Genomic DNA, 27,806 nt, shown 5'->3' on the forward strand with positions numbered 1-27,806 from the left:
TGTGCAGGGCACAGAGGGCCAGAAATACTGCAATGAGCCCCAGCACTCCCACTGCTGCTGGGGCTGGAGACCACCAACCCACCTTTGCTGCCTCTGGCTTGGCCCCCTGCCCAGCCTTGGGGAGCAGGAGATGAGAGTTCAGGTACAGGACTCTGCTCACATGAAGTAAAAAGGAAAAATAAGTGCCCAGGGGTGCAAGGCTGGGAGATTTGGGTTAGGCAGCCCAGACACAGCGACCTTCTCCAGCAGCATCACCTTCACCTTTGCCTCTTCCACCAGGAGGGAGGTTCCTGCTTCCTCAGAGGACACAGAGACAACTCAGCTTTCAACTCCAGGTGCCCAGAAGATGGTGTGAGATCTGTGCCTGCAGCTGGTGGGAGCTGCTGCTCCCGGTTGGAGCTACATCACCATGGGCTGGGCCCACCACCAGCCACCCTCCCCTCCCTGTCCCCATCCCCAGGGCTTTGCAGCAGGAGCACAGCCCTTCCAGCTCAGCCCGTGCACCCAACATGAGTCACCATCCTCATTCTCCACTACTCTGACCTTGACCATGGCCCTTGAAACTTCAGCTTCATTCCCCACCCTTCCTCTATGGACTATGAACACTTCCAGGCCACAGCTATCTTTAGCAAGCATCTGCACAGCATCCAACCCAGAGAAATGTGGTTTTATCTGAGGTTTCTAGGCGTTAACCGCAACAGGGACAACTCACTCCCCCTCTCTGAGCAGCCCAGGACTCCATCCAGCCCCACAGCAAGCTCCAGCTTCAACCACACACAGCTTTTCATCTAACAAAAAAACCCACCCAAACCAGAGCACAGAAATACTCTGCCATCCCAGAGGGGGATCTCAGTGGATCTTCCCAGATAATCAAATTTAAACCACCACCAAAACAGACCTTTGATTAGCAGCCATGGAGGCCATTCATAGCGACAGCATGTCAGGTCAATGTGCACTCCCAAAATCAACTCTGTGCCTGGGGAAAGGGATTTCTTTTTATTTTTATTTGACAGTCTGCATTTGAGGTCTAGTTAACAAACAGCAGACTTGGGTTGCCATCTGGCCGGCCCGAGAGCGTGCCGAGAAATAATACTAATAATCATCATATGGTGGTGCTTTAAAAGGCAGTTTTACAAAAGCCTGGGCAAGCTGATTGAAACCTATGAGGCATGTTTTGTGTGCCCCAAGGGCTTGGCCTTCGGGCACTTTGCCTCTCCAATCAGCCTCCCTCAAAAAGGGTCAGAGTCCAAAAATCACGCCGCTGTTTCACCCGGAGACTGATCTGAACGGCGGCCGCTTCTCTCTGAGGGCAGCACGCAGGAATTCACTTGTGCAACCTGGAGTTGGGCTGGTGCCTTATTAATTAAATAAATAAATAATGGAGCTTACAGGATTTTTCATGTCAACAAAGCAGTAGCTGGCTGCTGGTGTTGGGCAATGCCTGCGTGCCTCATCCCGAGCAGGGATTGCCCGGAGGGACACACGCCGCTCCTCCAGGGACTCAACAGCAGACACCCAGGGTTTCCAGCACCAGAGCCAAAAATCTCATTCCTGGATTCACACTGCAATGCAGAAGAGGTTCTCCCACCCATCAGGGCATATCCCACTCTGGGACCCACATCCCTGATGCATCCCTGCACCCATCCCAGCAGTGCACAGGCAGGAGCTGTGTCCAGCCCCTGGCGTCCCACTTTAACACAACAGAAACCAGGAGAGCATTTGCCCCACCGGGTTTTGTGTCCCACTCCATTTTCCCATACACAGCACTATGCACAAGACTGCCCATCTTGCAGCTATTCTGATGCCCCCAGCCCTACAACACAGACAACTGACCTAATTTTCCTCTTTTTAAAAACACCCAGAGGTCATCTCCGTCTGCAGCAAACCCCACTGAGCCGGGAAGAGAAACACAGAGCGACCTCTGTTAGCAACATCCCCCCTCCCCAAATCTGCCTCTGCATTTTGTCCTGTGCTGTCTCTTCTAAATGGCTGAGAATGAGCATCTCCCACATCCCTCAAGGCTGTGAAATGGTGCTGAGGAGAAGCTGGGGAGGTCCCTGTCATTCCTGGGAGCACACACGCTGGGGTGTGGTGTGATGGCTCACTACATGCTCCGACTCCACCTCATTCTCCTTCACAACTCAGAGCATCTCACCTGAAGTTCCCAAGGGCGTTTCTTGTCTCACCCCACACAGAGAAATGTGGAGAGACATCACACACTCCATGCTTCACCCATTGCCCAGTGACTCAGAGCTGGGGCAAGAATATTCCCTCCCAGTTAACCCAGTTGCTCCAGCAGCGCTTTCCCTCCTCTCCCACCTCTCAAAGATAAGATTTGCCCCATTTGCCTTTCTGCCCAATTTTCCTTTGCAGTAGATCTGACCAAACTCGCACTTTCAATTCTGTGGCAAGCCCTGATGCTTCCAGGTACATCTTCCCAACCCCAAAACAGCCACTAAAAAAAAAAAAAAAAAAAGTGAAAAACTCCATACTTTCCACCCCCAAGAATCACCTTTTTTAGTAAGAAGGTCACTCCAGTCAACTGGAGTGTTACTTTTAAGTTCCGAATTCTCAGAGCTTATGCAAGCAGAAAAATGCAGCATTGAAACAAAAAGGAAGGACATCAACAGAGGGCTTGGGTGTTTGGGAAAAGATAATGTATAAAATAATTACAGGCAGCATGTCCCTGCAGAGCATTTCAACTCTGACTCAGCCCCAGCCTTGGCAGGGAAGTGCAGGTGTTCAACACACGCTGAGCCCAGACCAAACCCTAAAAGACAGAAAGGCAGCAGGAGCCTGGGAAGGCTGGAAGTCACTGCAGGGTGGTTTGCTGGGATCTCCTCCAAGGACAGACCTTGCAGCCTGCTGCATGTGAGCAAGAGTTGGGGACCCAACGGGGCAGGCTGCTGCTCAGTCCGTTCTTGCAGGGACACAGAGACACCCTCAACTCAGCCACGAATCTCTGACAGCCGACAGATCACTGGCTGCAGGAAAAATAATTGCGTGCCAGCTTTTAAAAGGCAAGATGTGAGGGTGGGTGAGGTGAAATGAAGAGGAACACATTCATTATACAAGAGCTCAAAGCATCAGCTCCGGTGACTGCAAACACCAGGCAAGGCAGGAGCCCACTCTGTGGTCAGTCTGCTGCTTCCATCCCGAGGCTCGGCAAGGGCAGAGCACAAAGCTTTGCCTGTCTCTGGCATAATGAATATCCTCTTGCAAAATAAACCTCTCCAAAGCCCCTGTGCTCCACCCCAGCCTCCCCTCCCCAGCTGAGGCGTGAAAGCCGCACTGTCCGACAGGGACTATGGGATGCACAAGGCATTAGAGGAGAGGTTCTGCTTCCGTGCGACTCAGAAATGCAAGTCAACTCCCCTGGGGGCTGCCAGGGCTTTTGCCACAGCTATGGATATTTTTATAATCCAGCCCTCGAAAGGGAAAGAATAATCTTCATGAATTTTTATAAGACCAGCTTCCTTCCTGCTCTTTTTTTTTTTTTTTAATTTTTCTCTTAAATACTCGCACCAGATGACAAGATTCGTTCTCGCCTGATCCCGAGTCCCAAAACACCCCCCAAATCCCGATGCCATGCGCACAGGCCCCCCAGGAGGGACGCCTGGCCTTACTCACTGGTCACACTGGGCACTGCTGGAGCCGGTGGGGCTGCAGGCACAGGGCTGGCACTGCTGGGTGCCCTGCTCCAGGTAGAATCCGTGGGCACAGCTCTCACAGCGCAGCCCCGCGTACCCGGCGAGGCACCGGCACTGCCCCGTCGTGTGGTTGCATTCGGACACACCAGCACTGCCCACGGAGCTGCAGTTGCACAGATCTCCTGCAAGGGAAAAAGAAACACATAGAATCACAGAATGGGTTGGACTGGAAGAGAACTTAAAGCTCATCTTGTTCCATCCTCTTGCCATGGGCAGGGAGTCCTTCGACCAGACCAGGTTGCTCCAAGCCCCATCCAACCTGGCCTTGGACACTTCCAGGGATGGGGCAGCCACAGCTTCTCTGGGCAACTCGTGCAAGGGCCTCACCACTCCCTTTGTGCATCCCTTGGAAACTTCATCACTGGAAGGATTATGTTTGCTTTAAAATGTTGAGATGATAAAAAAAAAAACGTTGGGAGCACACTGGGGTTTGAAACCCCATGGTTCGTTCTTCAAATCTCACACACACCAACACAATGAACTGGAACCAGCATCTCCCATTCCTGAAGAAGGAATCCCCTGAAAATCTGCCCTCAAGGGAGCACTGAGCACATGAAAACAGCTTTAAAAACTGGGGGGGTGGAGCTGTGGGCAGACAGAGACCTCCACCACCTAAACCACAACAGGTGAGCGGGGACAGCTCTGGGGACCCACATCTCTGCTTTGGGGACACTCTGTATTTACAGGGGTTCTGGGAAGCACACACTGATCAGCTGCTTTTTTTAAGAGAGGAGCAAATCTTTTGATCAAGTGATGAATTCCCAGTCCCCCGCATGTTATTTCTCATAATACTTTAAAGCCCCAAACGCACTGAAGAGAACAACCCTCTCCCCGGCAATTTGTTTCTGCCAAGAGCTTTATCTCCGTTCTTTCATTGCAAAATATTTAGTGCCTTAATAATTTAAAGTATTTCTCTGCCAAGAGTGAATTATAAACAAGGATTATTTGCAGGAATAGTGCATAAAGTATCGGGGGCTTTACGCAACTGCTGGTGTTTGTTATTCCCTGAGAAGAGCCAGTGCTCAGGGCACTTCATGGAGAGGGGAGAGGCCAGGTCCCCATCCCAAGAAAACTTGACTTAAAGCTCAAATCATGTTGAGAAGACTCAGCACTAATGCTCTGTATCAGCACAAGTATTTCAGATTATTTAACGCTGATGTTGTGCCCCAATCCAATGGAAAGGACCTGAGCAGGTGCCGGACCAAAAACCCAGTGACCAGATAAAGATGAATTTATGAATTTGTAAGTAATCTGAAATCAGACCATACTGAAGACCTCAGTGTATCTTTGGAGCCACAAGCCATAAGGTCTCCCTCACCACAGCAGTGATTTTTCAAGGAATGCCAGGAGTCATGTGGGAAGGATCCCACTCTCCCCAAAAAAGGACTGTGCAGGAGCATCTGGTCGTTAAACAGCCCCCCAGAGCTTTTCCTCGTCATCCATTTTCTTCAACACACAAAGAAATATGAGTTATTTAGCTCTGTTACTCTATCACAGGATCCCCACAGAAGTCATGTTGTCCCTATACACCTGTGAAATTGCACCGACATTTCCTTCAATCCAAACTAGCAAATAGGACAAACGCCTCAAGATCTGCAATTATCCACTTCAGCAGCCACTTCACATAATGAACCAAATTCCCAGTTCAATTATCCAGAACCTTATCGATTTGGGCACTTGGGCTTCCCCCTGCCAACAGATGCTACAATCACTTGTTGAGCAAAAGCACTTTGGAGTTCGTCAAACGCGCATCAAAACAAATTTCCCTTTCAAAGCTCATTACGTGCGGTGCCATTAGACCTGCCAGACTTGATTAAGACAAGAAAACGAGCATCATACCCCTTCTAATGTCATGGGAGGCACTCAGAGGGCAGGTCCCACACAGGGTGATGAGCTGCTCCGTGTGGAGACCACCCCTGTGCTCCAGGAGCATCACAGCCAGAGCCACCCGAGACCATCCCGACGCTCCAGCCGAGAGCTGAAGCTTGGTTTGGAAGCTATAGGTGATACAAGTTGAATTCCCACTGGAAGTGCTGCCATCCTGCTGGAGTGACGTGATGGGGAAGAGCCCCCCCATGCCAATGGGGACCACTCGAAAGCACTGCCCCGCTCCTGCCCCTTCCATCCAGCAAACCAGCTCTGCAACACTGGCTCCTCAGGAGAGCAAGAAATGCTGCAATAATCCAAACTAACACTGGCAAAAGCAGCTTTTTGTTGTGAGGCTGGTCGAACTCCAGCTCCAGCTGCTTTGGCAGCGCCGGGGGAGGCTGGTTCTGCTGGTGATGGGGGCACAGAACTGAGCCCATCTGGTGCAGAGGCTGCAAAATCACCCCCGAGTGCGTGATAAGGCACAACGGGGCATGTTGATGTGCCCCAAAAGGGTTGTTTGGGGGAGGTTGTTGCCTCCCCCAAACCACCTCAGAGATCTCTGGGGAGGGATGGTGGTCCCCATCAGGGAAGCAGCATCACATGTGGTCCCCACCCACCCCAAATGCACCCAGCTCAGCTCACACGTACGCTTGGCTGATGCAACTCCAAAAACGCCCCGAAGCCCCTGAGGTCGGGCAGACGAGGAAGGAGATCCAGACACGGCACTGAAACCCATCGCCTGGCACAGCGTCGAGGTCAAGGCTTGACATGATGATGTACCAGACTATGAACACCCGAGGCCTAATTTAAAAGGCACTTTGTTGTCCCGACGGCAGCCGGGCTCGAGAAGGCGAGAACGGTCCTTCAGCCAGATAACGAACATCTGCCCTGGACTCTGGGAACACAGCACAGATGATGAGCACTACAGAAGAAAATCAGGGAACATTGTCCTGGCTCCCGGCCATATCCTGGCTTTTTGGAGCCTTTATTCAGTTTTCTCGAGCAAATGTTTTGCTTTTGAAGGTAACCTTCAAAAACACCTCACTGAGAGCTTTTGTGAACACAATGGAATGAATAAGGGTGGACGAACCCCGGAACTGTCCCACTCCAGGCTGCTCAACCACAGCTGGAGGTATTGTGTTGAGGTTGGGATAACACCATCAGCAAAGGGAGCCAAGGGCAAAGACCTTCCAGAGATGGGGCACTAGTCCAAGCTCTGACTCTCCCCAGCTTGCTCTAGTGACTCACCCTCGCCCTGCCTCAGTTTCCCCATCTCAGGGTGTTCACCCACCCCCAGGGCCTCCAAGCCCTGCTCATCTCTGCCTGTTTCCCATTGCTAAACCATCCAGGTTCCCCTTCCCTCCCCACAAAGCACCACACAACAGCTCAAAGCACGTGGTTATCACTGATAAAACCCACCACCTTTGCTCGCAATGGCATTGATAGGCTTTAATTAATTAACAGCCCCATGACGTTTTGAGGCGCCAGAAGAGAGGCACCATAAAACTGTGTGTCACTGCCACATGTTCCCCCTTCAAACAACCCAAACACCACTCCCTTCAGGAACAACATTTAACCTTCACTTTTCGTTGCTTAGAGGCAGGTGGAGTGAAAGAGAAGGTTCCCCATTTGGTACAGCAAGGGGCACTGGGTGGGACACAGATTTTATATGCAATTTCAGTCACCCCAACCTCAAATTGATTAATTATTATTATGCAAAAGTCATAGGTTACCAATAAACTGGAGAATAGATACTGATTAGATCTACACCATGGCTGTAAGCAGCACTGACACAACCAAGAACCTCCAGGTTTGCAGGTGCCCTGTGACCCCTCGGTGTGGCCACCTCAAGCTCAGTGCCAGCCCCCCCAACACAGATCTCAGCCTCCAAATCCCACCCCAGTGCAAAACCCAGCTCTGCAAACCCCAGTAACATCTCAGCCTGCACCAGGCTCATCATCACATTGCATTCCTTCATCTCCCATCCCCTCCCAGTACTTAAACAGGGTTTGTTCCAAAGGAAAAATCCTTTCTCAAATTATTTTTTTCACATCCTTTCAGCTTTGCAGTGTTTTAGGTCCTAACACGTATTTTAAGCGTGATTCCGTCTTCCCTCCAAGCCACTTAGTGAATGAATAATTTAAAAACGGGTGAAATATTTACAAAGGGCTAAAGAAGCCAACACTGTGAAAAGCACGAAGGTCTCTGTAAAACCACAATTGCTGGGGACATCCTGAAACAGAGAAAATCCTGACCAAACTCACCTACTCTCTGGGAGCCAGTACGGAAAAAACCAAGATCCACATTTTTTGTTATAAGAATGTGCAGCTGTAAGAGCAAGGGAAGTCCCAGGGATGCTATTTATTGTCCTGCTGCAAAAGCACCCCCAAGGAGACAGACATTCTCTGTTCTGTGGAAAAGATGAAGAAAAAAAAACCATATTTAACCTGGAGGTGCTGTTGTGGGTTTGGGTGGTATCACAGCCACGGTAGCACTGCAGCCAACTCAGCAGGAACCTCACCTCCCAAACACCCCACAAGTATCCTGCTGGATTTAAACCAGCAGGAATGATGCCAGGCAAGGGGCATCTGCCATTTCACAGAATCATTAAGGTTGGAAAAGATCTCCAAGATCACAAGAGTCCCACCTTCGACCGATCACAACCTTGTCAACCAGACCAGAGCTCCACATCCAGTTGTTCCTTGAACACCTCCAGGGATGGGGACTCCACCACCATTTGTTGGTAGGGGCAAAGCCAGAAGTCCCCACCTGCTCCCTCCCTCCCCTGCACACTAAGGTGAGCACCCAAAGCCCAGCCCCAAGGCTGGAGACACCTGCTTCTTGATTACAGAATGTTTGTAGTTACCCTGGGTTTATACCAACCTCCCCTCACACCACTCTGACCTCCCAAAACCAGCTTTGACTCAACACCCCACTCACTTCCACAGGGAGGATGAAGCCACTGTATCCACTGCAAACAACAGCATCCCATTGCTGGAAAGGCTCTGTTTTGGGATTAATTTAGCAGTTTCCCCCACTCTCCCTCAACCCCATACTTCATTCCCAAATTCAAGCCCTACCTTCTCTCCCTTCTCTCTCATTTCCCCTTCTCTATCTCTCTCCAGGCACCATATTCCTGACAACACAGGAATAAAGGGATCAGGCAGCAGGTTTAAAAATCTATCCAAGGTCATTTCCTTTCCCCTTGTAATTAAATTGTGGAACTCATTGTCAGGGGATGTTCTGGCTGCCAGAAATACCTACGGCTTCAAAGGAGGACTGGAAAAGCTCACGGAGGACAGGTCTGCTGGTAGCTGTTAAACACAGGGATCTGGAAGAAGCATCCTGATGGGAAAGTCCCTGAAATGCTGGCTGCAAAAAGCCAGGACTATGCCCTGCCCTCTTGGCATTTTCTTCTGGCCAGTCTTGATGAAGCTTTGCCCTGAGCCAGGCTGGCAGTTCTGATTTTCTCCTCTTTTCCACTGCTCGGGGCAGTGGAGGCTCCAGTTCCCTCCCCCCAAACCCACAAATCCCCCTTAAAGAGTTAGGCACGGCTTTTTCCACTGGGAATTTTCTCTTATTACAGCCAAAGGCACAGCTGTGCTGCACCACTGCTCTTTCTTTCCCCCTTGCGTCCCAACGGGCTCTTTCTCTTACCCCCAAGAAGACACTTCATCCCCTCAGTACAATCCACCGATGGGATGAAAAGGGCAATGGGATGAAGGTCAGGACAGCACTGTCCCAACATGGGATAACGAGAGTATCCATGAGCTGATTGTTAAAAGAGAAGGTCCTACTTTACATAGCCCTTGTAAAACAATTTACTGAGCTCTAGCCCATTCCTTCCACATCTCCAGTGCACCATCTCACTGTGGCCCAGTCTAGCCCTGGACTGGTATTTGTGTTCAACTCCACCACTCCTCACTTGGATGCAACCCCACTGATGCTGTGAGTGCAGGAGCTGCTGTTATCCCAGTGCAAGGATGCTCTGGCCTCCAACCTTCCCCCACAGACTGCAGCAGATCTGAGAGGGCACAGCCTGGCTGAGCTCTCCCACAGGGAGCTGAGGAACATCTGCCACGGGCTAAGAGCTCCTGCAAGAACAGGATCAGAGATGAGCTGATGCACTGTGACTTCCCTAAAGAAAAGTGTTCTGCCAAGTCCCAGGACTCATTCCCATCTAGACAGCACTCAGCACAAAATAATAGTCAACTCTTGCATCACGAAGGTGCATTAAAGTGCTCAGACCTGTAATTTACTCTCACTTGAGGCTACAGTGCAAAGCCAGACTGGTAGGAAGAGTATCTCTGCCTACTCCAAAAAAAATTTATATACATATAGGAGTGTCTTCTGCTATTTAGCATTCACTTATTACTGAGTGCACCAGATTCAAGGCACTTACAGACTCCACCAAGCTCTGGGCACTGCAGTCAGGTGTGCTGGTGGTGAAGGGAACAACAGCATTCACATTAATACTGTTAAGAGCTTTACACAAGTCACTTGTGCTGTTCCAATAAAAGGCTTTTATGGGTCAACAAGGGGAAAAATACAAGAATTTCTCAAAGCTCATACATCACTTGTAATGTCATTAAAAGATTAAACATTCTTGTTGAGGAAAATTAAATCAGATTAAATCTCTCTCTTATCACTTGGAAAGAAGTACAAAGCCAAGGTCCCAACTCTTGGGGGTCACCACAAGCACTTTCCATCAGCGTGAAGCAGGCAGGGCTGGGGCTTCAGCCAAACTCCAGCTCAGCCCTAACAGTGTCACACTTCTGCCATTCCCTCAGCAAACCCACCCTCAGACCCTCCCTAAATGCACAGGCTGCTTCACTCCCTGGGATTATTCTTATTCCTTCCCTGCACCTGCAATGAACATACAGGCATTTGGTTACTGAGAAGTTCCTGAAAGCTTCTCCACACAGAGGAATTCTGTTGTTTTTTATTCCTTTTTGATGCTAAACAAGTCAGTAACCTGTGCGGGGAGCTTTGAACCTGCTCATTCCCCAGTAAACGTGCTTTAAAAGTCAGACTCACAGGTGTAAAGCTGTCTTGGGAGACTAAAGGATAAAGCTCTGCAAACATTAGGGGAAAAAAATGAAAAAGTAAAATATGGATTCTCATTAACTTCATATTCCTCCTGCACTGGGAGATCCCCATGTCACAGCACAGCTGGGGCACAACACCTGAGGAGCTCCTGTGGATGGGACAAGGCGACGTCAGGAGGAGCAGGAGTGGTCCTGGAGTCATTAAGATCCAGGTTCTAAGGCAGAAAGCTGTGCAGGAGGGATTGCACAGCTGCAGCCCAGGAATTATTCATTCCTATATAACAATAAATTTCCATACGCAGACAAACCCTCCGGGTCTCTTACGAAGCAGACTGTGTACAAAGAGGAATGTGGCCCTAAAATGTTTATGATACAAGAAGCTACAGTAACTTCAAATAGACCAAATACATGCTTGAGGATTAAAACCTCCACAGTTTGAAAAAAACGGATCCAAGCCTTTTAATTAATTTAAAAATAGTTTTGTTGGTGTTTTACTTTAGTTGGTTAGATTTTCCCACTAATATTTCCACAAATGTCTGCAACCATATAAATATTCCATGTTTCTGTTTGAAAATCTCCATATTTTTTACCACCCAGAGCGTGACACAGCCAACCCAACTCAGGGTTTAGAGATAAACAGGGTAAAAAGTAACTTTGGCAAATATCTCCCTACCAGAGCACAGCAATCCTGGCAGCTCATACCCTCCTGACAGATGTACTTGTGTGGCACCTCTCGGGAAATTAAATTGTCTTGTCAGCAAAATACTTTTGGTCAAAGATCAAGACACCTCACATGGGATGGGGCTGGGAATTTAGTAGCAGTTTCCAATTTTAGTATCTATCCACCATGCCCTAGCAGAGGGAGGGATTAAAAAGAGCTGCATGAATAATATGAACTATAATCGTCTGTTGAAGGCTCTGTGTGCTCAGATTCCTGCAAAAAGTAATTAAACTCACAAACTTTGCTCGGTGCTTTGGGGAGTTGCAGCTAATGAACGAACACGTTAATTTGTACGGGAGCTTTAAGGAGCTACAGAGAAAACCCTGAGCAAGAACTGTGCTTCCAACTGTTTGTGTTTGGGCTATAAAGTTGTGCTGCATGAACAACCAGCAAGAAAACAGGGGTTAGGAGATGAGTTGGAGGATGAGCTTGGATGAACAGCCCTTTACCACATCCCAGCCTTCCCAGCACAGCTCCCATCGCAGAGTCCTCTGGGTGAGACCTCGGGGAGAACCAGCTCTGACCACCACCTGGGCATAGTTAAACTACACTAGTGATTTCTCCTTGCTTGAATTAACAAATGAAAACTTCCTTGCAAGGAAGATGCAGAGTGCAGCCACTGGATTCCTTAAGTATAGAGCAATTAGGGAAGGAATCACCAGAGACCTGCTCCCTCCACGCCTCCATTTCTAAGATGGTTACAAACTGCAAGTCAAGGACAAATCTTCAGCCCCAAAAGCCCAGGTGAAGAATGAAGATGACTCCTTTGCTCCACTAATGAAGCTGGGGTTTGCTTCCCACTCTCTGTCCAAGAGCTTTTTTGCACAAACACAGTATTTGTGGCTGGTTCATCCCACCCCACACTCCCAGGGCTCCCTCCCAGGGATGCTGCACGGGCTGCAGAGCAGAGAATTTGTCCAGCTTGCAAGGAACTAATCTGCCCAGCTACAGGAGCTGCACATTTGTCTGACACAATTAAGTTGCTTAAATCCAAAATACATTGCTCCAAGGCATGCAGCCTTCCAGAGCCTTCTCCCCTCTGGACCTTGCCTGCAGATACAATAGCTCCTCTTCTCCCAGATCACTGCAATTAACTCCTCATGCTCTCAGGGACAATTTCAGCTTCAGCAGGAATTGCTGTGACTTCCAACCTCTTCCTTCCAGACCACCCTGGGCCGTGCTTGCACTGAGCATCCCCTGAGAGCTCTGTGGGTACAGGTGAGGAGAGCTTGTCACCCCCAGCCATTGCTGCCCCAGGTCCTGGCTGTGCTCACACTGCCTGTGAGAAAAGGGAATGGCCAAGTTCAGGCTGCTGGAAAGCCATTTTTTACTTAGTACAGAGATCACAGACTAGGTGATAACATCTGATTCAGCACCACCAGCTGCTGAAACCTGAACTGAAGGGAGGGGAGCTGGTGGGGACTGTGACAGCCTCCATCCCTCCGTGCAGGTACATCGTGGTATGAGCTGCAGGGCCTGGATCTCTTGGGAGGTTTCCTAGTGAGGTGGCAAACACACATGGCTGATCTAGCTGCAAAATGCAGCTTTTTTTGTTGTGGCAAAGACGTAACAACCCAATTTCTTTACACCGCAGTGTAACCAGATCCTTCACTGATGTACAGAGGGAGCTGCAGCTTTGCCTCACCACTGACCCCAAGCAGAGTTTCCAAAGCTCAGTCCAGCATAGAATGGCTGTGGTAGGAAGTCATCCCTCCCTTCCCTCTCCTTTACAGCAGTCTCTCTTACACTGGAGGGAAGGCAGAACAAAAGCTGGAGATGCCAACAGCGACGGCGCAGGTGTGCAATCAATCCATAATTCAATATAAAAATGCTGGGAAGCACATCCTCCCCCAGCCACAGGCAGAGGAATGCTCTGCATCTCCTGGAAGCAGCACATGCTCCTCAGATGGCTGCCATAGGCCCCCAGCTGGCTTTGGGGTACACACAACCTCTGGAGAAGGTCTTCACCTTTTGAGGCAGCACAAGTATCAGGCCCAGGTTTCTCTCTGAGTGAGCAGGAGTGATTTTAGATTGCTCTAATAATTCCCCAAGACAAGAGGTGCATTCAAAAGGGGACTCTGGGCACCCACAAGAAGGGCAGGATGGACCAAAGGAGGGTCATATCACTGCTCAGCACACAGGGAGGGGGCCCACCATGCTTGGCACGCAGGCAGCAAGAGGTATTTTTACAATTTTTCGTGCCTTTTTTTTTTTTTTAAATGAGGAAGAGAAGGCAGACTTGCCTTGGAGGGTTTCAGGCTATTTTTTGTTTAAGCCTGTGGAGAAAATCTGGAATGAAAACTTTCATCAATAACTCCAGCAGGTGCCCAAGGCAGTTCCTTTTAAGCTTCAGCTCCTCCAGCCGAGGAGCAAAGGGACAGTTCCATTAACAAAGGCCCCTTTTATCCACGGTGTTAATAAACACTTACTGAAAGTGTTAATAAAAAGAAGCTTTCCAGAGCCTGAGCTACGACCCCAGTCCATCTCAGCTCACTGCATTTTCAAGCTCAGAGGTTTCACAGAGTATTCTGAGCTGGAAGGCCCCAACATCACAGCATTCATTCCCAATACACGCTCCTAATTTTTTTTCCTGCTCTAAATAAACATATTTAAATACAGACTTTTATTCATCACAAACAGCAAAATCTTTCTTCCTTTCTCACTCACTTTAAAGGCCGAAGAGGGGAAGGGAGAGGGACTTGAAGAGAAGAAAACCCTTTGAGAGCCTGCAGCCAGCAAGTCCCGGTTCTCTCACTGCTCCCAAGCTTGGTTCCAAGTTTAATAAAGGTGTTTTGTCTCCTTGCTTAATAAGTGGAATTACCATAGCAGAAAGCCCAGCGGGGGAGAGGGATAGCACGGAGCATGAGTAATCACAACTGGTTTCAGGCAGGTTTTGCCATTTGGGTCCTGTTTCAAGGTTATGATGACATAGCGCTACAGGCTAGTTTGGAGTTACCATAACTCCTGCCAGACAAGGGGTTGTAACTTACAGCGTGCTGTAAGCAGGGAGAACTGCTGGGACAGAGCAAGGAGAATGTCATCCTAGCTGGGAAGAGAGGTTTCCTGCTCCCTAAGTTTTATTCCCTTATTTTATAACGCAGCCTTGTGCTTGTCCCGCTATACTTTGCACAGGACAGCGACGCAGCCACCTCCAGCTCAGGTGATTTAAATTCCCCCTCCGACAACCTGCTTCACACCTTCATCCAGCACCTGCCAAACTGGGTTGCAAATACTGCAGCAAGACAAAATTTTCTGGCAAATCCATAGGGGAGAAGTTGAACTTTCAAAGAGGGAACTGATATGGGCCAGGACACGCCATGGAAAGACACCTGGACAGAGAAAGCTGCCACTTATCACTGGAAACAGGGAATTGCAGCAGATCCAGTATCATCTGCTGAGGACCTGCTGAGGGGGAGCAGCCAGCACGGTGCACCTAAGCTGTACTCCAAACCTTCCTCCAGCAACTGCCACCATGGCATGAATTTAGGGAGCATAAATTCCCCCCCTGCACACACGGCAGGGGCAGAGCCCACCCATAGGGGTTGCAGGGCAGCTGCCAGCCCCTGGTTCCCCCGATCTCTGCTTTGAGCCCCTGGGCCCTGCAGCAGGTGAGGGACCCCAATCAGGGCTGCACATCAGCTTTTCATTCCTCTCTCCTTAGTCACCACACTGCTGCCAACACGGACAGACCCTGTAGCTCCATCCAGCCCCAGCTCCTGCCTCAGCTACAAGGTGTTACCTGTATTTATTTCTAGCAATAGCTCACCTTTCAAAGGGAAATGTTTCCATTAAACAGCACAACTTCAGCAACCACAAACAAACAGTGACTTCGAGCCCAAGCCAATCCTCTGAAACCTCCACAATAAATACCAGGTCATCCAGTAGAGTACAACAGGCAACAGCTCTGTCCCATAGAACACCCAAATCCTCTTTAAATAGGGAAAACTCTTAAAGGTGGGACAGAAAGGATGGAGGCAGCCAGGTACAAGGGTTTCAGGCACCCTGTGCAGTGTTCCCTGTCTCACTCACAGCTTTAGGCACTAAGCTGAGACCAAGTCTGAGCCAAGATGCTAAAACCAAACTGGTGATTTCCAGGGTCAGAGCTGAATCCCCCACCATCCCCAAGGGGGAATTACCCTCGGTAAAAGCAGCACACTCAGTCTTGGGTTGGTAAAACCAAGCCAAAGAGATGCTCAAAACCACAGAGCTTCCTCTGCAGCCTGTGGGCCAGCTAGAAGAGGTTTGTTGACATTTCTATCCTGACCATTTCCCCATTTTTGAGGGCTTCATAATGACTGTTTTGGCATTGCAGGAGGAGGAGTGGTGCCTCCTCTTCCACCAGCTCTGCTGCAAGTGAGAAACCCTGCAAAAAGAGGATCTGAGTCCCATCTGCAAAGAGGCATTCAAAATCCTGGTGAACCCAGGGAGCTGCAGGTACCTGACACAATCCTGAGGCTCTGCTTTGATATGGCAAATAGTGCACTCACTGTTAAATATATTACCTGGTATTACATATATACAGGTGGGAGAGCATCAGCTCTAAGGCAAGGACCACCTACCCCACGTATATATGACAGTGGACACAAGGGATCCCCAAAGAGGGATCACAAAGTGATGGGTGGAGGAGCAGAGAGAGAAGGGCATCAACCTCCCAGTTCATAAATTTGAACTCACCATCTACACATCTCCTGGAAAGCTTTTTAAGGGGGTTGTAACCAAAAAGTGTAGATAACCACTGCCCCAGACATTCCCTGACACCAAACTGGGGTGCTGGGGGGAAAGGCAGGACTGTCATTCTGCCCATCCCAACCCAGAGCTCGCCTTCTTCTGCAGGGAAGGCAGTACCACCCTTGGAACCCACTGTCCCTTCAGAGACCAGTCCATTTCTTGTTTATTTTTCATTTTAAATGGATTAGACATGTACAAAAGCCTCCCTTGAAAAGAAACAACCAAGATGCAAAAAGGATGGGAAGATCCAACTGCGAGGCGTCAGCACTAATCCACGTCAAAGGGCACACTGTCAACAATTCACTGTGAACTTCCAGGAGGGGAAAAACGCTCAGAATAAAACAGTTAAGACCAGATAAGTGTTTGTCATTAATTATCTGGAGTTAAAACTTGGATTTCTCAACAACACAGCCAAGCCAAAGCAAGCACATTAATAACAGAACATCTCTTACAGGGAGCTACACGCCGGGCGTGCAGCCTGCCCTTGGAGGGAGAAAGGCTGGAGGCAGGTGGAGGCTCTGTTTGCTTTTCTCCGATAACAGGTATTTAGTTCTCGACGTCACTTCGCTTTATCGTAGCCTGAAACCCGGCCCAGCAGCCCGGCTCCACCCCCCCATCTGCTCCCTGTGCCAGCTGGCCCCGTGGCTGAGGGGATGCTGGGCAAGCCACGGCCATGCCACACAGCCCACCAGCTCCCCAGACCCACACGGGGACACCCACCCTGCCCAGAAACTGGGGGGCACCGCCAGAAAACCCCCCAGGACAGATCCTAACAGGACACAGCTGTTCAAGGGAGGGGAGTGCTGGGAGCTGGGATGGCTGCGCTCGCATCCAAGTCAACTGCGGAGCTGAAAAACAAGGCAAATCCCCCCAAATCCTTCCTCGAGTACTGAGAACAGTAGGAATAAAAAAAAAAAAAACAACAAGTGGCCTTGGCAGGGAAGGGCAGAGCACGAGCTGGGGAGGCTCGGAAGACATCACCTGTGTTGGCAGCAAGTGAGCAAACACCCAGCCCAGGCAGGAGCCGACAGGTCGCTGTGCTCCACTTCAGTTCCAACAACCCTTTAGCTCTGACAAACAACCTGGAGCAGATCCTCCACATTCTCAGGATACCCTGGGGTCCTCACTGCATCCCAGCCCAGCTCCCCACAGCCCTCAGGCTGCAGTTTGGGTGGGAAGGGGAGCATGGGAATGCCCCCATCCACCCCACCCAGCTGCGCTGTTACGAAAGGCTCCGGGTCCTTTCACCATCCAGCAACGCTCCAAACAAAAGGCACCTCAAAGGTTGGGTGCCTCTGCCCCATTACTCACACATCTGCCATCGAGGCATGTTTTGGGGAGGTAGTTTGGTTCGTAGGAGCCACATCCAAAAATCCTGCCTGTTCCCTCAGTGCCCAACATCCCTCCTGATTTTGCCCCCACATAACTGCTCAGGTAAGCATGTCTCTATTTTGGGGCAGAGAAAGAACATCCTAAAAACCAGTTTCTAACGTTTGCTTTGTTCCAGGTGATAAAAGACATGAGTTTTAGCAAGCAGAATATATATACATATATATATTACAATATATATGTATATCTATGTATCTTTTTTTGAAATAGAGGGAAGAAGGAAAATGGAACCATTGAAGTTTTCATGGCCCAAGGAGCTTTGAAAAATCTGGAGGGAAAGAACAGAACATCAAGTTTAAACCGTTTTCAATGGAAAAGCCCATTAAAGGAAACAGGATCTTTTGCAGAAAGATACATATTTTGCTGATTTTGACAAAAAGGCCTGTTCAGAGGAAGGGGAAAAAAGCTTTCATTTAAATGTTTTCAACTAGCATTGCTTTGCACCTTTACAGTGCTGCTGATGAAAGCATCCTCACAAACCTGTTATATGCTGGAACATGGTGTGCCCAGGGAGAAGGGGGGTCTGACCATGTGCCAGGTGCAGGCAGGGGTTTGGAGACAACCCTTGCCTGCACCACGGAAATGAGCAGGTATTATAAAAGGCAGGGGGAAAACATATGTATTTAAAAAAATAATCAACTTCCTCCCTTCAATTTTGCCCCTAGGGAGGGGGAAATGCTGATCCTCCAGCTCACAGATGGTTCTTCTGAAACAACCTCCCAGTTTCCACCCCGTTGGCCACGTCTAGTGATGGGGAAGGATTTGGGAGGAGGGATGAAGGACATCAGGCTCCCTCTCCTCGACGTCAGCAGCAGCAGCACTGCACATGCCATGGGATGCACCACGGGATGTGGTGGGTATTTCCTGGGATGAAACATCACCTTTGCCCTGTGATCCCTCCCCAGCCACGACCACAGAGGAGGAAGCTGCGGGTCAAGCACACACCTCCCTGGCAATTAAAATCATCTTCTTAATACCCCCCAGTCCCAGCCATCCTGTGACAGGCCACAGAAAATATTAATTACACCCTTTCCCGTTCAGACCAGTTTCTTTCTCCATTCAGGTGTTGCTGGATCTGAGTCAGAGCCAAGCTGGCATTCAGCAATTGCACACAAGGGAAGACGGAGCATCACCTGAAAGGCTGTTGTTCCACCTTGTATCTCCCTTGAAGCTTCACACAACTGCACACACAGCAATGAATTTAGAGTAATGCCACCAATGAAACTCCCAAATTAATAGCAATAAAGTGTAAGTGCTCCACGTGGCTGCAGCAGAGCCGTGCTGGGGAAAACGACCTGTGAAGGCTTAAAAACCAGCACACGATGAGACCACTGGGAGACAAAAAAAAAATAAAAGGCAACAAAACAAACAGTCCATTTCAATCTCTTTTTCATAAAGAGCCAAAATGAACCCAGGAACACATCAGAGAATAATCATTTAGCACAGATCAAACAGGAGAACTAGCATATTAAAAATACATGCAGCATTAATCAGCTACGCAGAGTTATGTGCCATCATTTCCATAAATAATACAGGATCAAAGCAGCCCAAGCAGCACTATCAGTTAATATAGTCAGCCAGTCAGTCAAAATAGAGTAAAGCTGCCTGAAAACTGTGGCTGTATCATTTGCCAGGAATAAAGCAGATTCATCTGAGAAGTGGCACGACCAGTTAAACGGGTAAAGGTTACCAACAGCCTCCTCGTCACAGGGAGGTGATGCCACAAAGGAAAGGAAAAAAAGGAAGGAATTAAGGGTTAATGCAGCTTCAAAAAGTTATTTTAAAACAATGAGCTTGGGGAATATCAATATATCTTGTCTAATGGTAACCCCATGAAGAGCCAAGGTGTGGGGGAAAGGTGGGAGGACCAATGCTGCTGGGAGCATCCCCAGTGGCTGGGGCAGGGGTGAGCCATGGGGTGCAGCCTACCCAGAGCCCCTGCCCAGGGTCAGGGCAGTGCCAAGGGGCTCCCCTTTGCCCAGGAGAAATCTCCCTGCTGCAGAAACCATTCATCCTGCTCAGGGTGAAGGCTCAGCACCAATGGCCTTTAAACATCCACCCATCCATGCATAGAAAATGCCTGTGTCATTAAGCCTTTTGCTGAAAGGCTGCAGAGCCATTTAGCTGCCTGATTTTTAAAACAGGCATGTGGAGCAGCTCGAGCTATAAATAGCAGGGATGGTTGCCTCGTCATGTGTCTGGGGGCTTATTTATAAGGACAGGGGCAACTGAATTAAAAATGGTTAAAAAAGAAAAAAAAAAAGCATCTTGGACTTCTCTGTTTGAAGTCCAAGATGCCAGAAGGGGAAAAAAAAAAAACCTTCGAGGTTTTTTTTGCTTTTTTTCTTTTTCCAGGCGCAAAGCAAATGCCCATTGCTCATGCTCAGACTCTGAATCAGTTACATTTACAAGGCAAATTGTAATTCATACAGCAGGTGTTCAGAAATAAAAAAAAAAAATCCTCCTTTAAGCAGCACAAGACCGAACTAAGGCTTTGCATTAGTTCATGAGGCTCCGGGGAAGCGCCTCATTCACTGAAATAGGACCCGTGTGTGTGAAGCAGGAGCAGAGACTTCAAAAATCTGTTCCAGAGGGGGAGGAATAAAAGCCCTAAAGGGTTGGAGCAGAGCTGCTGCCAAATAAGAGGGCTGGCAGCCTGCGTGGCATCAGGACCCTGCTGCATTTCGGCTGACGAAGGGCGATAGGAATTTTGCATGGGAAGATCCGGGATGAGCATCAGCCAGAGGAGGAATTCAGCCTCCAACAAAAGAGCCGCTTTGGGCAGCTCAAATGGTCCCCAGGCGATTAGTGGCCCGGCAGAGTGTTTGGAGGGTCTATTCTTCGCAGGCAGCAAGGCGCAATCCCGGGAAACCACGTGGACCCAGCATCCCCCTCTCTGTTCCCTGCCTTTATTAAATCGCCGGAGAAAACAAGGGGAGACAGCCAAGCTGCTCCCAGCCCTTCAGCGCCAGGACACCGGCCAGCTGGGATGCAGGAAAAGCTGGACCACTTTTCCAGCATCCCTTGCTGTGAAGAATCAGGGAGAGGAGCCATGGGGGAACAAGTGACCCCATCAGATGAGGTGACAGCCTCCACTGCTTCTCCAGGAGCCAAGACCAGCACCACTGGGAAGTTTCCTAGTGAATAAGGGGAAAAACGTTCTGCCAGACAAATGAGGTTCAATTATTCCAAGTCCAGAATATCTTGTTAGAAATGCTTCCAGACTGACAAGCTTTAATCCAATAAAAGACCCTTCCAGACAAGCCCTGCTGGGATTTTGGGAGCGTTTTCCCCCTGGCAGGGACCCAGAAGTCCCCAACCCCACACTGGGGATGGATTTAGCCCCAAGCACAACAAGCACATCAATCTTACAGGACAGCATCGAGGCACAGGACCCTGGACCTTACTGGAAGCTTAAGCAGAAGCAAAGCAAGAACAACCATTTAATTTCAGTCTGACCGAACCCAAAAGTCAAATTAAAAAAAAAAAGCAAATAATTTCCTGTGAACCAGAAATCTGGTTTTTAGCCAGTTTAATGAGACTGAATTGCAACTGGTTCTGTTCTCCTGCGGTGGTGGAGACACAAGACCCCCCAAGGCAGGGCAGATGGCTGGATTGCAATCTAGCCCTTAGCTCATAAAACATATTAATATCCCCAACCAATTATAAAGTGCCAGACTCAGTCCCTCTGGCCCCTACTCCCACTGAGCAATGCCTCGCTGCACAAGGCAGCCCTGTTGAGCTCAGACATGCAGCACCTGCCAGGGCAACAAAGTCTGTGGCTTTCCAGGACCTCTGAAGCAAGTCTGAGCTCTTGCTCCATCCTCTGAGATCTCAGAGCTTGATGAAGTCTCAGGTGCAGTCAAGGTGCTGAACAACAACCTAGCTCCTTAACATGATTTCTTTAATTTTATTTTTTAAGTGCTTGTCAGAGGTAAAGCAGACGGAGCCTTCCCATCCAGCCAGACGGCTGGAAGAGAAATCCCTGCCTTCAGCACCCGGCCTTGGCACGAGTTCATTCCTAACACTGGCAGATGCATCACACCACCAAGATCCTGGAAGCACCAGCGAGCACCTCGGATACACAGCAGCGCTTCCTGACAGTCAGCTGGTGTCAGCTCCACAAATGTTAGTGGCACACAGTCAGTGCCCCAGCCCTGGGTATTTATAGGCCACGGGCTCTAATCAAAAACCTCTGAAATCTTTCCCCTGACTTCAGCAGACTCACATCCGGGTCCTCTGCTCCTCAGGGACAGCTTGTCCTGTGCTTCCCTGCCCACAGCCCCGGGGTGTGGGATGTCCTGGATGTCCCTGTCCTCGTGCTGCTCACCCACAGGTAGCTGGTGAGGACAGACTCGGGGACAGGCTCGATGCTCACCACTACACAGCTGGGCAGATCCCAGGTTGCTGCAGCCACCTCCAAGGCTGCACTGGAGCAGCACAAGGACCACAGTCCTCTCTAGGATAGGGTCATTCACCCCCTGAGGTTACACCTTGGTGTAACCTGAGATGAGATGAGGCCACGAGATGAGCTCTGCTGCCAGCCCAGCACCATCACCAGCATCTCCATAACCACAGTGGTCCTGTCCCCTCTGGTACAACCGGGCAGTCGGCAGGACTGAGGCCAAGGTGCCTCTCTGGGAACAGGGAGCCTCAGGAAGATGCTCCAAGGACAAAACCAGCCACTGACCAGGAAGCTCATCCTACACTTGGCCACACATTTCCCAGCTGTTTGGACAGACACAACCTTTGCACTCCATGCAAACCCCAGCCAGTTTTGCAAGAGTCCCCCTGGTCACACTCCAGCACTGCCCTGACTGTCCCAGCCACCCTCACAGAGCCCAAAGGACCAGCAAAGCCACTGGGACACCTCCTGCCCACCACTCAGCTTCAGACAAATCACTTTTCCGTGCTCCAGCACCTTTGTCCTGCCACAGGCTGGTGTTTGGCTATTACCAAGAGCAGCCAGACAAATAACATCATCACACACTGCCAGTGCCATTTTACAGATGGCATTTTCCAAGTGGCAGCTCAGTGATGTGATGTCTGAATCTCAGCTATCATTTAAAATAAAATTAAAAAAAAAAAGCAAAACCCCAGCAGAGAGAAGGTAACAAACAAGACCCTGGATGCTCTGTAGATCCTCCCAAAAATATCCTGATATTCACGAGCATCGCTATAAGTCCCAGAATCTCAAAATCTTGAGTCAGGACAGTTGGATGCATCTGATACAAGAATGACTCAGATGGGAGCGTGGAGGCAGGGAGTGACATTTTCTGCTGTGGGCAACATCCCTTTATTTTAAGCTCAAAGCTGCAAACCTCACAATTTATTACTTGATTGAAAAAAGCCCCTCTCTGCCCTGGCTGCTCCCATACTCATCCCAAGGAACAAGAACCATCCTCCTTATCCTCAGCCTTCACATCCGTACCTTCATTTCCATTTCTTTAAATAAATTTAAATCCTGCTGACACCTTGAATACAAGTTATCTCAGTAAACACATTGAACACAATCCCAAGCCCTCAAACGAGGGAAGCTTAATCTGCCTTCCCAAGCAACGAGCAGGAGGAAAGCTCCAGCTCATCCCCCTGGCTCCCTCAGATTGTCTCCCACGGGGTCAGAGGCAGACCAGGGGCATTCAGGTAGGTATCTGCATGAACCCACACAGGGGTGGGAAGACCTCTACCAAAGGGGGTAATGGCTCAATGGGAAGAGGGAAAGAGTCATCCAGAGCTACAAAAGGGACCAGCACTGGCACAATGTCCTGAAACTGCCCTTCAGCAAGCTGGCTGTTTCTGTCCTACCAGGATTTGAGAGCTCCCAACCCCTCAAGGAACACAGTCCCAGCATGGCAGGGTCTGGTTGCTGATGGCTCCATGGCTTGGACCAAAGTCTTTTCCCCACAACAATACTGCTGGTGCTGCAGGAACCCCCCCATACCTGCCCCCACTATACCTTGTGCAAGTATGGGGTGCACAGCCCTGTACCTGCACAAAAGTAAAACCCTCCAGCTCTCCAGCTGGATGATGAAGAGCTGAAGCCAGCACTCACCAGTCCCCTTCTCGCCCTAACACCTCCCCTGCACCCAGACAGTCACCCAGGTCACCCCCAACGCCCCCGGGGATTTGCCAGGCTCCTCTTTACATGCTAAACCCATCAGCTAATCCCACCCAAAGCCACAGCCCCCACCCATTGAGGGGGCTCTGGCTGCACCCCCTCCTTCTGAGCTGCAGCACCTCAGCAAGAGGTGGCCCCATGCCAGAGGCTGGAGACCCATCAGACATCACTGCACACCCTGACTCAGCTTTCACACATTTCCGTAGCAAATGTGACACCTTCCCGTGGTTTAACTGCTCTGAGCCACCGGACCATCTGCATTTCCTGCCCTGTGGCTGCAGCAGAAACTGCTCATTGTCCCCTCCTCTGAGGTTCAGAGGTGAGGAGTCAGACCCAGCACCACTTCTGGGAGCCGGTGATCCTGCAAGGCAGGTGGAGCACAACAGAAACCCCAGGGAGGAAAGAAGGCAACAGCTTTTGGGATCTGAAACATTTAGTACAGTCTAAAGATGCCTAAATCCAAGGTTTGGGTGCAACTCCTGTGCTGACCCAGGCTGTGAAAGGAGGTTTGGGCTTTTCAGCCCGCATGGGACTGGAAAAAAGAGTCAGAACAAAACGTCCTTCAAGAAGACCCACAGTGTTCAACACCGCCCCACAGAAACGGGTGGAATAGAGCAGTTTTGTTCTTTAGGGAGGCAAAGTCCAACCAGAACCACACTGGCCACAGCAGCCGCATCTCTGCTCCAAAACAAGCACCCACCCGAGCAGCAGCCATCCCCAAAACAGCTTCCCCAGCAAAGCTCCAGCTTCTGCTTGAAACAAGACTGTTGTGGATAAAAGGAAGAGGCAGAGTCTCCCTGGCGGGTGTTGGAGGCTTTGGCGATAAGGCAGGGGATACTTCTAAGCTTGTCTCCACAAACACGGGGATTAGCAATTTACTTCTCTTAAAAACAAAATCCGGGATTTTAACATGATCACAGGCTTGGAAAGAAAAATAAACATCACAAAACTGGGAAAGGGAAGAAGAGAAGGAGAACGGAGCAAACAGGCAGCTCAGTGAAAGTTGAAGTGCTTCTTAAATAGGAATGAGAAATGCATTGAAGTCAGACTTGAAATCTTGGTAGTGCTGAACAACACTGCCTGGGAGGACTCTCACACCCATTTCTTATCAGTGATAACACCATGGGCATTAAGGGAAGCCTTTCTAATGATGTGCATGAGAAAAGACCCATTTGTTTAATGCAACAGAGCATATAATGCATTAATTACCTATTGAGTCGGAAAAGTAATGTTGAAAACATGCTTGAATTAAAGCTAAAGGAGGGTTTCAGCTAAACCCATTATGTTCACTGGCTTTGCTGTACCTTCAGTGCTTAATGCCCTTTCAGAGCAAACCGCTGCACAGGACTCCAGTGTCACAGCAGCCATGGCAGCACAGAAAAGCCTCATAAAACCCACAGAGAGACCAGCTCCCACACAGACCCCGGCCATACCACCCACCCATGGCACCTCCACAGGCTCCCACATCACACAGGGGGATGCTGCAGAGCCCACCATCTCCTCCCTCAGCTGCCTCATCCCTTCCACCCAGCCCACGAGCACACCAGCAATCCTTCATCAGCCAGGGCTAATCTCAACCTGTCACACTCAGGACTAACAAACTGGGCTGTTGGAGAAGACATAATCTGCCTGTGTGCTCCTACCCTGGCCATCACTGCAGAGTAAAGGCACCAGAGAGCAATTCTGAGATCAAGTGGCTGTAGCCAGTAATAATTAGCACTTTAAAACTTCAAAGGGTGATGCTGGCCTCCACAACCCAAGCTCAGCACACCCAGGGATGGCAGGGAGGAATGCTCATCCTCAGTGCTCCCGTTTCCCAAGGGAGAACTGAAACACAGGGCTGAGGGTGCCCATGGCAGCATGAGGAACAGACACAAAATCCCCCCCAGCTTGCATCCCTGACAGCTTCTGGGCAGAAGACAAAGGATGTTATGTGAGCATCCCACATGGGCATCTGGGAGCATCCCAAGCCACTGCTAAATCAGTCACCTCCTGCCTTGCAATAGTTGCACTTGTCACTTGGCCCATAGGAGAGTGATGCTCTTAATAAACCCATTGGAGCCCAGGGGTGGGAGAGATGATACCACCTGATACTGATGGAAACAAACACAACACAGGAGGTCAGAGGGGGAAATGTGCTCCAGGAAGCTTGGGGTGGGTCCGTGCATCCCCCTGGTTGGCACCCAGAGGGTCACACTGTGCTGCACATGCCAGTGAGTTGTTCAGTTGACTCAGTTTGATTGTGGCACAACAGAGAAAACTGCTTCTGCTTGAAGAACACTCAACCCATCCTACCTTTATCAGAAACTCCTAATCTTAAGCCATTCTGTTTCTTCCAGAAAAAGCAAAGACAGAAACCTCAATGGAAAAAGGGAATTAAAGTCTGAAAACAAGCAACTCCAGATCTTCAGCTGATTTTCTTTCCAGCCAAAAAAAACAAGTTGATTAAACCACTTGCTCAGACTGCTAAAGCTACCAGAAGAGCAGAATGCATCCCTTTCACATCAGAGGAAGCTAAACACACTTAAACCAAACATCTTCCAGGAGAAGAGAAAAAATAAATACAAAATAGGAAAGGATCAGCACTATAGTACTTGCATGTGTCTGAACATAAAGCTTTGGAAATGCAGAATGAAGCCAAGTTCTCTGCTAAAGTAAGTGAACAAAGCTCCATACAAGGACTCCAGCAGAGTTTTGTCTGCTTAATCTATAGGTAAACTGCAGTCTCAGCTTTGAAGAGCATCACTGTTTCCATCTCCCTGGGAGTGACCAGCACTGTCAGTGCACAACACCCAGCAAGAGCCTGACCTGAGAGCTCAGCCCTCCCATCCACCCCTTACCTCTACCCTCCTCACACTCTTCATTGATAATTTATTCCCATTCTCACAGCACCTTCCTCAGCTCTGTGCAAGCCCCGGAATACAATAGGGTCAGGATTGGACCTACTGAGGTGCATTTCTCCCAGCACAGAAGAACCAATGGATCTTTTCTGCCCTCACACGCCCATCAGGTACCACGGGAGTGTGGGGTTTGAGCTGCAAACATAGCTTCTGGCACAGGTAAGAACAAGGGCTCCAGCGACACCAAGTCATCGCTAACCCCACTCTCTCTGCTGCCGGCACGTGGAGGTGGGACACCGGGAAGCCTTGATGCTCACAAAGCTACCTGACCTCCACGGTCCCGCCGGGGGATGCTCAAGGCCAGTGCCCACCCTGTTGGACACTGCCCCGATACAATGGTGATGGCAAGGACGTGTCTTCACCTCCTCCACGGGGAGCACGGTGCACAGCGGGGACCGCTGCCGTGAAGGATGCTTTGGGCAGCCTGGACCACCACCTGCCCCGCTGCTCCCCCAAAACCACCAGTGACACCTGTAACACCCTCGGCACAGCAGGGGCATGACCCACCTGCCCTGCCAGACCCCATCCCGGGCTCGGTACCCCCGCACCCAGCCCCAAGGTGGGGAGGGTGTGCCGGGCACACGGGGCTGAGATGCTCCGGGGGTCCCACCCCGCGGGGGTCGCTGCAGCCGGAGGGGCCCGGGGAGCCGCCGCCCCGTCCCCGGCCGCGCCTTTGTCCGCCCGGCGAAGGATGGGGTGCGGACCCGTCCCGCTGACACCCCCCGCCCCGCCACGGACACGCGTGGGCCGCTCACCTGCGGGGCCGCTGCTCACCGCCTCCTCCTCCTCCTCCTCCTCCTTCTCTTCTTCTTCCTCCTCCGCCACCGCCTCCTCCTCCTCCTCCTCCTCCCGCACCTCCTCCGCGGGCGGCGGCGGCGGCGGCGAGGGGCTGCCCCGGGCGGGCGCGGCGGTGGTGCCTCGGGGCCGTGCGGGCGGCAGCGTGCCCGGGCTGCCCTCAACGGGGCCGCCGCTGCCGCTGCCGGGCTCCGAGGGCGGCGCGGCGCTGGAAGGCGGCAGCGCGGAGGCGGCGGCGGCGGCCAGGAGGGCGGCGAGGCACAGCAGGGCGAGCGCGGTGCTCGGCCGGCGCCTCATGGTGCGGCGCGGGGCTCCGCCATCCACTCATTCATTTGACGCGGGCGGGGGCCGGGGGAGCAGCGGCGGCGGCGCCGGGAGCGGCGGCGGCTCCTCCCGCCGCCTCAGCCGGCCATGCCCCGCCGCGCCCGCTCCCAGCGCCCCTCCGGCGGCTCCCGCCGCGCCGCGCCCCGGCTGACAGCGCCCGCCCCGCCCCCGCGCCGCCGCGGCCAATCGGCGCCGCGCCCGCCC

The 27,806-nt window shown here is 50.7% G+C and overlaps 1 protein-coding gene across 1 annotated transcript in view; it reads right to left on the reverse strand.

Moving 5' to 3' along the window:
- The window catches only part of MEGF9 (multiple EGF like domains 9), a 49,938-nt gene extending 22,363 nt beyond the window's left edge, over nt 1-27,575 (reverse strand). Inside the window, exons 1-3 of the mRNA XM_027687925.1 lie at nt 27,444-27,575; nt 27,239-27,338; nt 3,631-3,832 (exon numbers count right to left, since the gene is read on the reverse strand). Of these exons, the coding sequence (XP_027543726.1) occupies nt 3,631-3,832; nt 27,239-27,338; nt 27,444-27,575 (434 nt within the window). The remainder of the gene's footprint in view (nt 1-3,630; nt 3,833-27,238; nt 27,339-27,443) is intronic.
- Nucleotides 27,576-27,806: the final 231 nt, after the last annotated feature.

This window comes from Neopelma chrysocephalum, unplaced genomic scaffold, assembly GCF_003984885.1.
Source record: "Neopelma chrysocephalum unplaced genomic scaffold, ASM398488v2 Primary Assembly neopelma1_74, whole genome shotgun sequence".
NCBI classification, from domain to species: domain Eukaryota; kingdom Metazoa; phylum Chordata; class Aves; order Passeriformes; family Pipridae; genus Neopelma; species Neopelma chrysocephalum.